We start from the raw sequence: 15,755 nt of genomic DNA, 5'->3' as shown, positions 1-15,755 counted from the left end.
ACTCACCGTGTCTTAAGAAAGAAAACAAAATTTATGCTTACCACGGTGAGTACACTGCCCTCCCTTTTTTCAGACATTTTTTTTTTATATAAACCTCAAGCACCTATGCACCTTTGTGTTATTTCCTTTCTCTCCTTTTCCTTCAGTTGAATGACTGGGGGTTGTGGGAAGAGAAGTGATACTTAACAGCTTTGCTGTGGTGCTCTTTGCCGCCTCCTGCTGGCCAGGAGTAATATTCCCAACAGTAATTGCTGATTCCGTGGACTCACCGTGTCAAGAAAGAAATACATTTCTCAGGTAAGCATACATTTTTTGTTTTTAACAACATTTACATTCCCAAAATATAAAAATGCAGTTCACAAACGAAATAATATTTTTTATAAAACACATTTTTCTGATCCTTTAAAGCTTTGCTAGGGTGTTCTTTGCCTCCTCCTGGTGGCCAGGAGTTGAATTCCCACTAGTAATTAGAAGGGATTTGTGTACTCTCCATGCCATTAGAAAGAAATTATGAATTTTAAATTGCCATTGTGTCCCCATTAAGTATTCAGGAGTAGGGCATCTGTGACACCAAGTTAAATAGCCAAACTTTATTTATGGTTCAGTGGAAGAAGTATCATTGCAGTGCAAAATATGTCAGGACTGGGTCTGCTCACTTTTCCATGTAATAATGTGTTTGAATTAAGTTAGACTTTTTTTTTTAATATATAACCTACTCATCCTGAGTATTTGTTACTACTTGTTACAGTATTTTCTCACAACCTGATTCACTGTTACATTGCATGAATGTTAGGTCTTTATGGACATTTGCACATAGTCAGCTCGGAACACTATTGGACTCTTTTGTCAAACATTTGAAGCTATTTTTCTGTCTTGCTCATCATGAAAACACATTCTTCATGAAAAGATTCATGCCAGGAAAAGACTATAGAAAAAAATAAATTACAAAGAGGATGGACTTTCCTTTTATTTTTTTAGAGTTAAAATAGTGGCCATTAAATCCCATTTTCATTCACCTGAGTTAGAGCACATGAAGCAGAGTATTAAATACAAGTGCAATATTCTGTTTGTTAATCAAATTAGATTCCTATTCCTTAGTTGTTATTTTAACAGTAATCATTACACATCCACAATATCCACTATTTAGCGTTCCTTAGAAAAATATGTTGTGTAGTTTAGATTATACAAATAGAATAATGGTTATCTTGAAAAGAAGTGTAGGCGAATTGAATTATGAAGTTACCTCATAGATGAAGAACTGTTATCTTCTTTTAGGTTGGCATAACTAAGGTATTTGCTGAGGTCCTCCCTTCTCATAAAGTTGCCAAAGTAAAGCAGCTACAAGACGAAGGAAAACGAGTAGCCATGGTAGGCGACGGTATTAACGACTCTCCTGCTCTTGCTATGGCTAGCGTGGGAATTGCCATTGGAACTGGCACAGATGTGGCGATAGAAGCTGCTGATGTTGTTCTTATAAGGGTACGTCCAAAACTGCATGTTTAGCGTTATACACATGTTCCTGAAAGGTATATACATTTATAGGTGGCCTTTTTATGACATTACTCACCTGGCATGGGGTATCTGCATAAAACAAAACAAAAAAAGCTTATAAAAAGTTATCTGAAGGCTGCAAATCTTCTCATACTGATTCACAAGTTTCAATTATTGAATGTGTAATCTCACAGTGGTGACCCTTTCTTTTTCTTAGGAAACGGTATACTTTACCTCTCTTTTGATGCACCATTTAGGGTCCTGATAAAAAGCTAACCAGTGTTAAAATCTTTTTTTTTTTCTTTAAACTCCTCAAGATTTCTTAAAAGTAAATAAAAAATATCTATATTACAAGAATCCAGAATGCCATATTTTAATAATGTGCTGAGTTATGTACTTTAAAATAAAGATGTTAAATTCATGTTTGATGTCTTAAGTTTGGAGTAATAATAAGTGTCTTAAACATTAAATAAAGTGTATTTTTATAAAACCTACCTTATATTAGTAACATTGAAATCTCCAAATCTTCATGCCTAGCTGCAGTTATGCTTTTTAATTGCTGCTGGGCCTAAGAAGGTTTTAAAACACAGGTTTTTCATACATGGAGACTGAATGTACAGAGATTATGTTGTTTTCCATCTCTATAGAATGTTTATGTTGTTTTCCTTTGTACAGAATGATCTGTTAGATGTAGTGGCCAGCATAGATTTATCACGCAAGACCGTGAGAAGGATTCGGATAAATTTTGTCTTTGCGCTTATCTACAACCTTGTTGGAATCCCAATAGCTGCAGGTAAGAAGAGGACTTCCTCAAAAATGTAATTACTGAGGCACATTAACAGTAATTATGATATTCTTTAAACATGCTTTTCAGTTTTTAGACATTTCTTTTACTTACTTTATTTAGGTCATCTCTATGTTGTATGATTTAGAGGTACTATGAAATATAAAAAAAATTGATTAATACTCTTAACCATTACCTTATATTTGACATGCACTTGGTGGCTTACTATCAGAGTACCAATGTTTTACAGATGCTATGTGTACAAAGAAAAAATGTAAATCAACAGCATCAGCAATAAATATAAAAATATAAATCTTGTATCATAAGCCTTAAAGGGACATGAAACCCATTTTTTGAAACACTTGATAGTGATGCAGCATAGCTGTAAAAAGCTGACTAGAAAATATCACCTGAACATCTCTATGTAAAAAAGAAAGATATTTTACCTCAAAAGTTCCTCAGTAGCCACATCCCATTGTAAAGGACTTCTAAGCAGCAAATCAGTATGCCTGTCCCGGGACAGGCAAGGGAGTGAACTTTCGTGCACACTCATCTTATTTCCCTTTTCAGTTTAAGGAAGTTTACTATGAAATCTCATGAGAGTTAAGTGAAATTTCATGAAATCACAGTAAAAGAGTTCATGGCCTCAGCACTGTTGATGCTGATTGGCTGCTGTTCATTTCTTCATTTTTTTTATTTTTTTTTACCTGCGTATAACTTTCTCCAACATAGGTGTGTCCGGTCCACGGCGTCATCCTTACTTGTGGGATATTCTCTTCCCCAACAGGAAATGGCAAAGAGCCCAGCAAAGCTGGTCACATGATCCCTCCTAGGCTCCGCCTTCCCCAGTCATTCTCTTTGCCGTTGTACAGGCAACATCTCCACGGAGATGGCTTAGAGTTTTTTGGTGTTTAAATGTAGTTTTTATTCTTCAATCAAGAGTTTGTTATTTTAAAATAGTGCTGGTATGTACTATTTACTCTGAAACAGAAAAGAGATGAAGATTTCTGTTTGTAAGAGGAAAATGATTTTAGCAACCGTTACTAAAATCGATGGCTGTTTCCACACAGGACTGTTGAGAGGAATTAACTTCAGTTGGGGGAAACAGTGAGCAGACTTTTGCTGCTTGAGGTATGACACATTTCTAACAAGACTTGGTAATGCTGGAAGCTGTCATTTTCCCTATGGGATCCGGTAAGCCATTTTTATTAAATGAGAATAAAGGGCTTCACAAGGGCTTTTAAGACTGGTAGACATTTTCTGGGCTAAAACGATTGATATATAAGCATTTTTAATACTTCATAGCTTTGAGGAGTTATTTTATTCTTGGGAATTATGTAAAAAAACCGGCAGGCACTGTATTGGACGCCTTTTTCACTGGGGGCCTTCTCTAATCATAGGCAGAGCCTCATTTTCGCGCCTCTATTGCGCAGTTGTTTTTGGGAAGCAAGACATGCAGATGCATGTGTGAGGAGCTCGGATACATAGAAAAAGCTTACTGAAGGCGTCATTTGGTATCGTATTCCCCTTTGGGCTTGGTTGGGTCTCAGCAAAGCAGATACCAGGGACTGTATAGGGGTTAAATATAGAAACGGCTCCGGTTCCGTTATTTTAAGAGTTAAAGCTTTCAAATTTGGTGTGCAATACTTTTAAGGCTTTAAGACACTGTGGTGAAATTTTGGTGAATTTTGAACAATTCCTTCATACTTTTTCACATTTTCAGTAATAAAGTGTGTTCAGTTTAAAATTTAAAGTGACAGTAACGGTTTTATTTTAAAACGTTTTTTGTACTTTGTTATCAAGTTTATGCCTGTTTAACATGTCTGAACTATCAGATAGACTGTGTTCTGTATGTGGGGAAGCCAAGGTTCCTTCTCATTTAAATAGATGTGATTTATGTGACACAAAATTTAGAGAAAATGATGCCCAAGATGATTCCTCAAGTGAGGGGAGTAAGCATGGTACTGCATCATCCCCTCCTTCGTCTACGCCAGTCTTGCCCACTCAGGAGGCCCCTAGTACATCTAGTGCGCCAATACTCCTTACTATGCAACAATTAACGGCTGTAATGGATAATTCTATCAAAAACATTTTAGCCAAAATGCCCACTTATCAGCGAAAGCGCGACTGCTCTGTTTTAGAAAATACTGAAGAGCATGAGGACGCTGATGATATTGGTTCTGAAGTGCCCCTACACCAGTCTGAGGGGGCCAGGGAGGTTTTGTCTGAGGGAGAAATTTCAGATTCAGGGAAAATTTCTCAACAAGCTGAACCTGATGTTATTACTTTTAAATTTAAATTAGAACATCTCCGCGCTCTGCTTAAGGAGGTGTTATCTACTCTGGATGATTGTGAGAATTTGGTCATTCCAGAGAAATTATGTAAGATGGACAAGTTCCTAGAGGTCCCGGGGCCCCCCAAAGCTTTTCCTATACCCAAGCGGGTGGCGGACATTGTAAACAAAGAATGGGAAAGGCCCGGCATACCTTTTGTCCCTCCCCCTATATTTAAGAAATTGTTTCCTATGGTCGACCCCAGAAAGGACTTATGGCAGACAGTCCCCAAGGTCGAGGGGGCGGTTTCTACTCTAAACAAACGCACTACTATCCCTATAGAAGATAGTTGTGCTTTCAAAGATCCTATGGATAAAAAATTAGAGGGTTTGCTTAAAAAGATGTTTGTTCAGCAAGGTTACCTTCTACAACCAATTTCATGCATTGTTCCTGTCACTACAGCAGCGTGTTTCTGGTTCGATGAACTATTGTGGCGCGCAGAGCGCTTTGGCTAAAATCTTGGTCAGCGGATGCGTCTTCCAAGAACAAATTGCTTAACATTCCTTTCAAGGGGAAAACGCTGTTTGGCCCTGACTTGAAAGAGATTATTTCTGATATCACTGGGGGTAAGGGCCAAGCCCTTCCTCAGGATAGGTCTTTCAAGGCTAAAAATAAACCAAATTTTCGTCCCTTTCGCAGAAACGGACCAGCCCCAAGTGCTACATCCTCCAAGCAAGAGGGTAATACTTCTCAAGCCAAGCCAGCCTGGAGGCCAATGCAAGGCTGGAACAAAGGTAAGCAGGCCAAGAAACCTGCCACTGCTACCAAGACAGCATGAGATGTTGGCCCCCGATCCGGGACCGGATCTGGTGGGGGGCAGACTTTCTCTCTTCGCTCAGGCTTGGGCAAGAGATGTTCTGGATCCTTGGGCGCTAGAAATAGTCTCCCAAGGTTATCTTCTGGAATTCAAGGGGCTTCCCCCAAGGGGGAGGTTCCACAGGTCTCAATTGTCTTCAGACCACATAAAAAAACAGGCATTCTTACATTGTGTAGAAGACCTGTTAAAAATGGGAGTGATTCATCCTGTTCCATTAGGAGAACAAGGGATGGGATTCTACTCCAATCTGTTCATAGTTCCCAAAAAAGAGGGAACATTCAGACCAATCTTAGATCTCAAGATCCTAAACAAGTTTCTCAAGGTTCCATCGTTCAAAATGGAAACCATTCGGACAATTCTTCCTTCCATCCAGGAAGGTCAATTCATGACCACGGTGGATTTAAAGGATGCGTATCTACATATTCCTATCCACAAGGAACATCATCGATTCCTAAGGTTCGCCTTTCTGGACAAGCATTACCAGTTTGTGGCACTTCCATTCGGATTAGCCACTGCTCCAAGAATTTTCACAAAGGTACTAGGGTCCCTTCTAGCGGTGCTACGACCAAGGGGCATTGCAGTAGTACCTTACTTGGACGACATACTGATTCAAGCGTCGTCCCTACCACAAGCAAAGGCTCATACGGACATTGTCCTGGCCTTTCTCAGATCTCACGGGTGGAAAGTGAACGTAGAAAAAAGTTCTCTATCTCCGTCAACAAGAGTTCCCTTCTTGGGAACGATAATAGACTCCTTAGAAATGAGGATTTTTCTGACAGAGGCCAGAAAATCAAAACTTCTAAGCTCTTGTCAAGTACTTCATTCTGTTCCTCTTCCTTCCATAGCGCAGTGCATGGAAGTAATAGGTTTGATGGTCGCGGCAATGGACATAGTTCCTTTTGCGCGAATTCATCTGAGACCATTACAACTGTGCATGCTCAGTCAGTGGAATGGGGATTATACAGACTTGTCTCCGACGATACAAGTAGATCAGAGGACCAGAGATTCACTCCGTTGGTGGCTGACCCTGGACAACCTGTCACAGGGGATGAGCTTCCGCAGACCAGAGTGGGTCATTGTCACGACCGACGCCAGTCTGGTGGGCTGGGGCGCGGTCTGGGAACTCCTGAAAGCTCAGGGTCTTTGGTCTCGGGAAGAATCTCTTCTCCCGATAAATATTCTGGAACTGAGAGCGATATTCAATGCTCTCAAGGCTTGGCCTCAGCTAGCAAAGGCCAAATTCATACGGTTTCAATCGGACAACATGACGACTGTTGCGTATATCAACCATCAAGGGGGAACAAGAAGTTCCCTGGCGATGGAAGAAGTGACCAAAATCATTCAATGGGCGGAGACTCACTCCTGCCACTTGTCTGCAATCCACATCCCAGGAGTGGAAAATTGGGAAGCGGATTTTCTGAGTCGTCAGACATTTCATCCGGGGGAGTGGGAACTCCATCCGGAAATCTTTGCCCAAATTACTCAATTGTGGGGCATTCCAGGCATGGATCTGATGGCCTCTCGTCAGAACTTTAAGGTTCCTTGCTACGGGTCCAGATCCAGGGATCCCAAGGCGACTCTAGTAGATGCACTAGTAGCACCTTGGACCTTCAACCTAGCTTATGTTTTCCCACCGTTTCCTCTCATCCCCAGGCTGGTAGCCAGGATCAATCAGGAGAGGGCATCGGTGATCTTGATAGCTCCTGCGTGGCCACGCAGGACTTGGTATGCAGACCTGGTGAATATGTCATCGGCTCCACCATGGAAGCTACCTTTGAGACGGGACCTTCTTGTTCAAGGTCCGTTCGAACATCCGAATCTGGCCTCACTCCAACTGACTGCTTGGAGATTGAACGCTTGATTTGATCAAAGCGAGGGTTCTCAGATTCTGTCATTGATACTCTTGTTCAGGCCAGAAAGCCTGTAACTAGAAAAATCTACCATAAAATATGGAAAAAATATATCTGTTGGTGTGAATCTAAAGGATTCCCATGGAACAAGATAAAAATTCCTAAGATTCTATCCTTTCTTCAAGAAGGTTTGGAGAAAGGATTATCTGCAAGTTCTTTGAAGGGACAGATTTCTGCTTTATCTGTTTTACTTCACAAAAAGCTGGCGGCTGTGCCAGATGTTCAAGCTTTTGTTCAGGCTCTGGTTAGAATCAAGCCTGTTTACAAACCTTTGACTCCTCCTTGGAGTCTCAATTTAGTTCTTTCAGTTCTTCAGGGGGTTCCGTTTGAACCCTTACATTCCGTAGATATTAAGTTATTATCTTGGAAAGTTTTGTTTTTGGTTGCAATTTCTTCTGCTAGAAGAGTTTCAGAGTTATCTGCTCTGCAGTGTTCTCCTCCTTATCTGGTGTTCCATGCAGATAAGGTGGTTTTGCGTACTAAACCTGGTTTTCTTCCGAAAGTTGTTTCTAACAAAAACATTAACCAGGAGATAGTCGTGCCTTCTTTGTGTCCGAATCCAGTTTCAAAGAAGGAACGTTTGTTGCACAATTTGGATGTAGTTCGTGCTCTAAAATTCTATTTAGATGCTACAAAGGATTTCAGACAAACTTCTTCCTTGTTTGTTGTTTATTCTGGTAAAAGGAGAGGTCAAAAAGCAACTTCTACCTCTCTCTCTTTTTGGCTTAAAAGCATCATCAGATTGGCTTACGAGACTGCCGGACGGCAGCCTCCTGAAAGAATCACAGCTCATTCCACTAGGGCCGTGGCTTCCACATGGGCCTTCAAGAACGAGGCTTCTGTTGATCAGATATGTAAGGCAGCGACTTGGTCTTCACTGCACACTTTTACTAAATTTTACAAATTTGATACTTTTGCTTCTTCTGAGGCTATTTTTGGAAGAAAGGTTTTGCAAGCCGTGGTGCCTTCCATCTAGGTGACCTGATTTTCTCCCTCCCATCATCCGTGTCCTAAAGCTTTGGTATTGGTTCCCACAAGTAAGGATGACGCCGTGGACCGGACACACCTATGTTGGAGAAAACAGAATTTATGTTTACCTGATAAATTACTTTCTCCAACGGTGTGGCCGGCCCACGGCCCGCCCTGGTTTTTTAATCAGGTCTGATAATTTATTTTCTTTAACTACAGTCACCACGGTATCATATGATTTCTCCTATGCAAATATTCCTCCTTTACGTCGGTCGAATGACTGCGGAAGGCGGAGCCTAGGAGGGATCATGTGACCAGCTTTGCTGGGCTCTTTGCCATTTCCTGTTGGGGAAGAGAATATCCCACAAGTAAGGATGACGCCGTGGACCGGACACACCGTTGGAGAAAGTAATTTATCAGGTAAACATAAATTCTGTTTTTTACACAGAACTTTCTCTGCTGAGCTGAGGAAGTTGTGAGGTAAAATATCTTCCTTTTTTACATAGAGATGCTCAGGTGATATTTTCCTGTCACCTTTTTACAGTTATACTGCATCAGTTTCAAGTGATTTAGCATATGAGTATTATGTCCCTTTAAGTTAAAGGGCTACTAAACCCAAAATCTTTCTTTCATGATTCAGATAGAGAATAAAAATTTAAAAAACATTACAATTTACTTCTATTATTTATTTTGCTTCATTTTTTAGATATCCTTAGTTGAAGAAAAAGCAATGCACATGGGTGAGCCAATCACACAAGGCTTCTATGTGCAGCAACCAATCAGCAGCTACTGAGCATATCTAGATATGCTTTTCAGCAAAGAATATCAAGAGAATAAAACAAATTAGTTAATAGAAGTAAATTAGAAAGATGTTTAAAATTGCATTCTCTTTCTAAATCATGAAAGAAAAAATGTGGGTTTAATGTCCCTTTAACCCCTTAATGACCACAGCACTTTTCCATTTTCTGTCCGTTTGGGACCAAGGCTATTTTTACATTTTTGCGGTGTTTGTGTTTAGCTGTAATTTTCCTCTTGCTCATTTACTGTACCCACACATATTATATACCGTTTTTCTCGCCATTAAATGGACTTTCCAAAGATACCATTATTTTCATCATATCTTATAATTTATTATAAAAAAAATTATAAAATATGAGAAAAAAATGGAAAAAAACACACTTTTTCTAACTTTGACCCCCAAAATCTGTTACACATCTACAACCACTAAAAAACACCCATGCTAAATATTTTCTAAATTTTGTCCTGATTTTAGAAATACCCAATGTTTACACGTTCTTTGCTTTTTTTGCAAGTTATAGAGCCATAAATACAAGTAGCACTTTGCTATTTCCAAACCATTTTATTCAAGATTAGCGCTAGTTACATTGGGACACTGATATCTTTCAGGAATCCCTGAATATCCCTTGACATGTATATATTTTTTTTTAGAAGACATCCCAAAGTATTGATCTAGGCCAATTTTGGTATATTTCATGCCACCATTTCACCGCCAAATGCGATCAAATACAAAAAATTGTTCACTTTTTCACAAACTTTCGGTTTCTCACTGAAATTATTTACAAACAGCTTGTGCAATTATGGCATAAATGGTTGTAAATTTTTCTCTGGGATCCCCTTTTTTCAGAAATAGCAGACATATATGGCTTTGGCATTGCTTTTTGGTAATTAGAAGGCCGCTAAATGCCGCTGCGCACCACACGTGTATTATGCCCAGCAGTGCAGGGGTTAATTAGGGAGCTTGTTGGGAGGTTGTAGGGTTAATTTTAGCTTTAGTCTAGTGTAGCAGACAACCCAAAGTATTGATCTAGGCCCATTTTGGTATATTGCATGCCCCCATTTCACCGCCAAATGCGATCAAATAAAAAAAAAAGTTCCCTTTTTCACAAACTTTTTGTTTCTCACTGAAATTATTTACAAACAGCTTGTGCAATTATGGCATAAATGGTTGTAATTTTTTCTCTGTGATCCCCTTTGTTCAGAAATAGCAGACACATATGGCTTTGGCGTTGCTTTTTGGTACTTAGGCCGCTAAATGCGCATCACACGTATTATGGGTAGCAGTGAAGGGGTTAATTAGGTAGCTTGTAGGGAGCTTGCAGGGTTAATTTTAGCTTTAGTGTAGAGCTTAGCCTCCCACCTGAAACATCAGACCCCCTGATCCCTCCCAAACAGCTCTCTTCCCTCCCCCACCCCACAATTGTCCCCGCCATCTTAAGTACTGGCAGAAACTCTGCCAGTACTAAAATAAAAGCTATATTTGGGCTTTTTTTTTAAAAAAAAAAAAGGCATATTTACATATGCTGCTCTGTAGGACCCCCCTTTAGCCCCCAACCTGACTGATCCCCCACCAAACAGCTCTCTAACTCTCCCCTCTGTCTTAATATCCGCCATCTTGGGTACTGGCAGCTGTCTGCCAGTACCCAGTTTAGAATAAAATTGCTGATATTTTTTAATCTTTCCCCTTTTCTGTAGTGTAGCTCCCTGCCCCACCAAAGACCAACCCCCCACCCCCTCCTAGATACGTTCGATTTATATTTTTTTTTAAATTAAAATACCCCTTATTCAAACTTTTTAAAAGTTATATTTTCTGTAGTGTAGCGTTCCCACCCGCTCCCGCCCCGTGCACTCGCCCGCCCGCCGCCCCCCGTGCACGCGCGCGCCCCCATCGGCCCTGCCCCCGATCCCACCCCCCTCTACATTACCCGGCCCATCGATGGCCGCCCACCCGCCTCCCAAGTCGGCTCCCACCCACCAACGATACCGGCCATCGATGTCCGGTGCAGAGAGGGCCACAGAGTGGCTCTCTCTGCATCGGATGGCCGTACAAGGTTATTGCAGGATGCCTCCATATTGAGGCATCACTGCAATAACCGGAAAGCAGCTGGAAGCAAGCAGGATCTCTTCCAGCTGCTTTCCACACGAGGACGTGCAGGGTACGTTCTCAGGCGTTAACTGCCTTTTTTTTGAGGACGTACCCTGCACGTCCTCGGTCGTTAAGGGGTTAATATGTTTTCTCAAATATGTTACGTTTTAGTTTTCCTTGAACATACCTTAGCTTTTATTCTTTAAAAAAAGTGCAAATTGAAAGTGATGGTAAAATTTCCCCTTTGTATAAACCAACAATATTTTAGATGGACATTAATTCATCAGTTGTAATGAAGATACTCTTTAACTTATTTTTTAGGGTAGCTCTGAAATTGAAATACCCTGTGCGGTCGGCACTCTAGCCATATGACACACAATTTGTTTGTAGCTAGAGTGCAAGTGGACAACAGTTCAAGGCTTTAGCTCACCAAAAAAAAGTTAGTGTATTTTCATTATTGATGAATTAAACTCCATCTAAAATATCTCTAACATTCCGGATCTGTTTATACAAAGGAGAAAGTTTACCATCACCTTATATTATTTCACGTGGGAATTGTCAACATTGTAATTTTCAGTGTTACAATCATTAATAAAACCTTCTGACTGCAAAAGCTTTTTGGTAGTGTACATCCACCTCAGAAGATCTCAAAAGATAGCTGTGTTTATCAGAGTAATATGTTATTGATCTCTATTAAATATGCAAGGTGTTGCAGAGCTATAACCTATTTTCTCTTTACGAGATCTGTTTTTTAGGACCACAGCTGAATTGCATAATCAAGTCCTTAGCCTCAGACGCTGTATATACCCTCTCTTATCTGATTTTTCCATTCACAGGGGTGAGTTAGGACCCCTTATTTGTACAGCTACAGGACAGATCTTAGCGCTTGGTCACCATTTTCACCTTCCATATGAATTGCATAATCAACAGATGCGCATAATAAAGAGAAAATGCAATAGGACAAATTTAACATTTTCTTTCAATTTCCCCATCCCTTATATCATGTGACAGCCATCAGCAAATCACAGACACATATATGTATACACTGTGCATATAATAAAAAAAAAATTTGATACTGGAAGTAAATTGCAACGTTTTTTTTTTTTTAAATCCCATATTCTATCTCAATCATGAAAGTTTAATTTTGACTTTAATGTCCCTTTAATGTCTTCTTATTCTAATGGAATTTGATCTGACCAAAATGTATCATCATTTCAGGTGTGTTCATGCCCGCTGGTCTAGTGTTGCAGCCATGGATGGGCTCTGCTGCAATGGCTGCTTCCTCTGTTTCTGTTGTCTTTTCTTCTTTAATGCTTAAACTGTAAGTATCCGGTTACAGCTTCCCCTTATATTTCATCTTGAAGATTTAACAAATAACATTTTGTAAAAGGAAGTTGTGAAGCTGTAAAGTCTGTTCATCTATAGGACCTTTTTCCTTCGTAATAATAGAATTCTTAATACTTCTCATACGTGCAACATAGGCCACCAACATTTACCTGTTGTTTTAAAGGAACATAAACGTGCGGAAAGAAAATGCTCTTTATTATTTCACTATTGCTTGCATATAACTGTTTTTAACCTTAAAGGGATACTAAACCCAATTTTAAGCAACTTTCTCATTTACTCCTATTATCAATTTTTCTTCGTTTTTCTTACTATCTTTATCTGAAAAGCAGGAATCTAAGCTTAGGAGCCGGCCCATTTTTGGTTCAGCACCAGGGGTAGCACATGCTGATTAGTGGCTACATTTTCAAATAATGATAGCAAGAGAACGAAGAAAAAATGATAATAGAAGTAAATTAGAAAGTTGCTTAAAATTGCTTGCTCTATCTGAATAATGAAAATTTGGGTTTAGTGTCCCTTTAACAAAGGGATTAAACACATAATTAACGTCCGCTTCAGAGCAGCATTGTGCTTTGGGACCTAGCTGAACACATCTGGTTTGCCAATGGCAAGAGATAAATGTGTGTAACCACCAATCACAAGCTAGCTCCCAGTAGTGCTTTGCTGATGATATGTACATATACTTTTCAGCAAAGCATACCAACAAAACTAAGTACATTTCATATCAGAAGTGAATTTTAAAATATTTTAAAATGAAATGCTCTGAATCATAAAGATTAATTTTGAGTTTCTCATCCCTTTTAAAGTGATAGTATATTCATATACATGGCACTTTAAAATATAAAAGCTTTACCTAGTAAATATACATTTAGCCCACAACTTTGATTATATATAAATTATATACAATAATAATTGACTAATATTTATGTTGCTTCGTTGACTGTGTCCCAGATGCCTCCATGTCATATATTTTTTTATACATTTTTACAAGCGGCTGATTTATCCAATAGGGGATGCACCATGCGACCTATGTAAGTTATTAGCTGCACACTCCCACACTGTTCATTTGAAGCCACCATCAGCAAGTATTCCAACTGCGCAAGTGCAGTTCTACCTCAGATCACACTGCAGCTTCATGTTATCAGTGAATCCTCCATTGTGAAGCGATTCACTGTTTACTGCTGCATTCACACCAACACGTGTTTTTTTTCAGCAAGAAAACCTAGCACAAATGTATTACAATTATATTATTACAATTATATTACTAGATAAAGTTTTATATTTTGAAGTGTCATATATATAAATTTACCATCACTTTAAGTAACTTTCTTTCTTATAGTAGTGAGAGTCCACAAGAACTTACTCTGGGGAATTACATCACTTGACCACCAGCACCCTACCAGATCTTCAGGTATCCCTCCTACTATCCCTTCCCTCCCAGTAGTTTTTTGCCTTGTCAAGGAGAGGGCAAGGATATAGGTGTTCAAGAATTTTCTAAGCATTTTACAGATATTCAATTGATTTTCCCTCAATAGATAGTTTCTAGAATAGAGGGATTCAGGTGCAATATAATTCTCCTCTATGGAGTTTTAGTCACAAGCAAGCCAAGGGTGTGGTTGTGAAGTTCCTTAACAGCCTCCGGATAGTGCATACACTGGCCAAGTGTATGCACTATCCGAACAAGGCCCTATACTGTTAGCTACAGCACAGAACAGATTTTCACTGCACTTGGAATCTCTAGCTAATAACAGTACAGTGTTGTGGGACTGGATGGTGGATAAGTAGCCAAACTCTTATATCCAGCAGGCTGTATAAAAAGGTACTTAGTAAGTGCTATGTGCCCTCACACCACTGTGACTCAGAGCTCCGGTCGCATGTGGTCACTCAGGTGCTGAGGAAGTGGCTATAGTGCAAACTGGAGTAGGATCAGGGCATATATATATATATATATATACACACACACTTTATTTTTGGTCAATCATTTGCACTATAGTATAGCGACAGGCTGCTGCATAATATTCCTAGGGGGACACTACATAGGGTCTCTTATAAGGGGAAGGGTGTTATAAGAGATTTTATATTAGAGAGGGGTTATTGATCTTTACATTCTCAACTATAGAACAAGCTGGGACTGCAACTACTCCTTGTTATTTAATCTGAAGGTAGTGCCTCAGACATTATTATCCCTGTACACAAATGCTTATTGTGCAAGGTGGTTACAGTATGTGCACCTATACAGCTTTGCAGCTCTTGCCTAGCTTCTGTCCTACAGACTCATGTGCTGGGCTTCAGCTCAAAATCTACCATGGAACATCCACCTGTATTCATTACTCAGGGTGGAATGACTGAATTTGTGCCAGACTTTTAAGTCTCAATTACAGTCTGTGGTTTCTGAGGCTGCAAGTAAGCATAAACGCAATCTTAAGAATATTTCCTCAGGCTCCTCTTCCAAGGGGAGAACTCCTGCTTGCTCTTCAATTATTAGGCAATCTCAGGATTCTGGAATTGAATTTTATAGTTTACAGCGCCCCCTAAAGACACATGTGATCTTTACAATCTCAGGATTCTGAATATGAAAAATCTACCTTTTGATTCAGATAACAAAGTGTCCTCAGGTGACTCTTCTTCAGAATCAGAGAGTAAATCTGTGGAAATTACCTTTCAATTTAAGACAGATCATCTACGATCCTTACGTAATTAGGTACTTAGAACTTTAGGAGTTCAGGACTCTAAACCAGCTGAGGACAAGCCAGTACAGAAGTTAGACATAATTTTTAGACCTAAATCTAGTGCACCTGAAACCTTTCCTGTTCGATCATTGGTCGCTGAAATTATTTCTAAGGAATGGGATAAACCAGGAGGTCCATTCCCTGTTCCTGAGACCAATCTGGAACTATGGGGGACTATACTCAAGGTGGTTGGTGCCATATCTACTTTAGCCCTATAGAGGACAGTACTTATTTTAAGGACACAATGGACAAGAAGCTTGAGGGTTACCTTAGGAAGGCTTTCTTTTAAGGGGTCTGTTGTTTCAGCCTGCTGTAAGTATTGCTTCTGTTGCGGGAGCTGCAGCGTTCTGGTGTAGCTCTTTGTCAGATCTTGTTTAGAATCATCCTTGGAGGATATCCAGGATTGTATTTAATCTTTTAAAGACAGCAAATTATTTCATTTGTGATGCGCTCATCCAGATTATTCATGCATCAATGGTAAGTATACGGCTCTG

The 15,755-nt window shown here is 39.7% G+C and overlaps 1 protein-coding gene across 2 annotated transcripts in view; it reads left to right on the top strand.

Moving 5' to 3' along the window:
* The window catches only part of ATP7A (ATPase copper transporting alpha), a 222,137-nt gene that overhangs the window by 193,108 nt on the left and 13,274 nt on the right, over positions 1-15,755 (top strand). For both annotated transcript variants that reach the window (XM_053699331.1, XM_053699330.1), the window contains exons 18-20: positions 1,276-1,479; positions 2,167-2,284; positions 12,407-12,509. In XM_053699331.1, coding sequence (XP_053555306.1) covers positions 1,276-1,479; positions 2,167-2,284; positions 12,407-12,509 — 425 coding nt within the window. The remainder of the gene's footprint in view (positions 1-1,275; positions 1,480-2,166; positions 2,285-12,406; positions 12,510-15,755) is intronic.

The sequence above is a fragment of the Bombina bombina genome, chromosome 1, assembly GCF_027579735.1.
Source record: "Bombina bombina isolate aBomBom1 chromosome 1, aBomBom1.pri, whole genome shotgun sequence".
In the NCBI taxonomy this organism is placed as follows: domain Eukaryota; kingdom Metazoa; phylum Chordata; class Amphibia; order Anura; family Bombinatoridae; genus Bombina; species Bombina bombina.
This window is presented reverse-complemented; position numbering and strand designations above follow the sequence as displayed.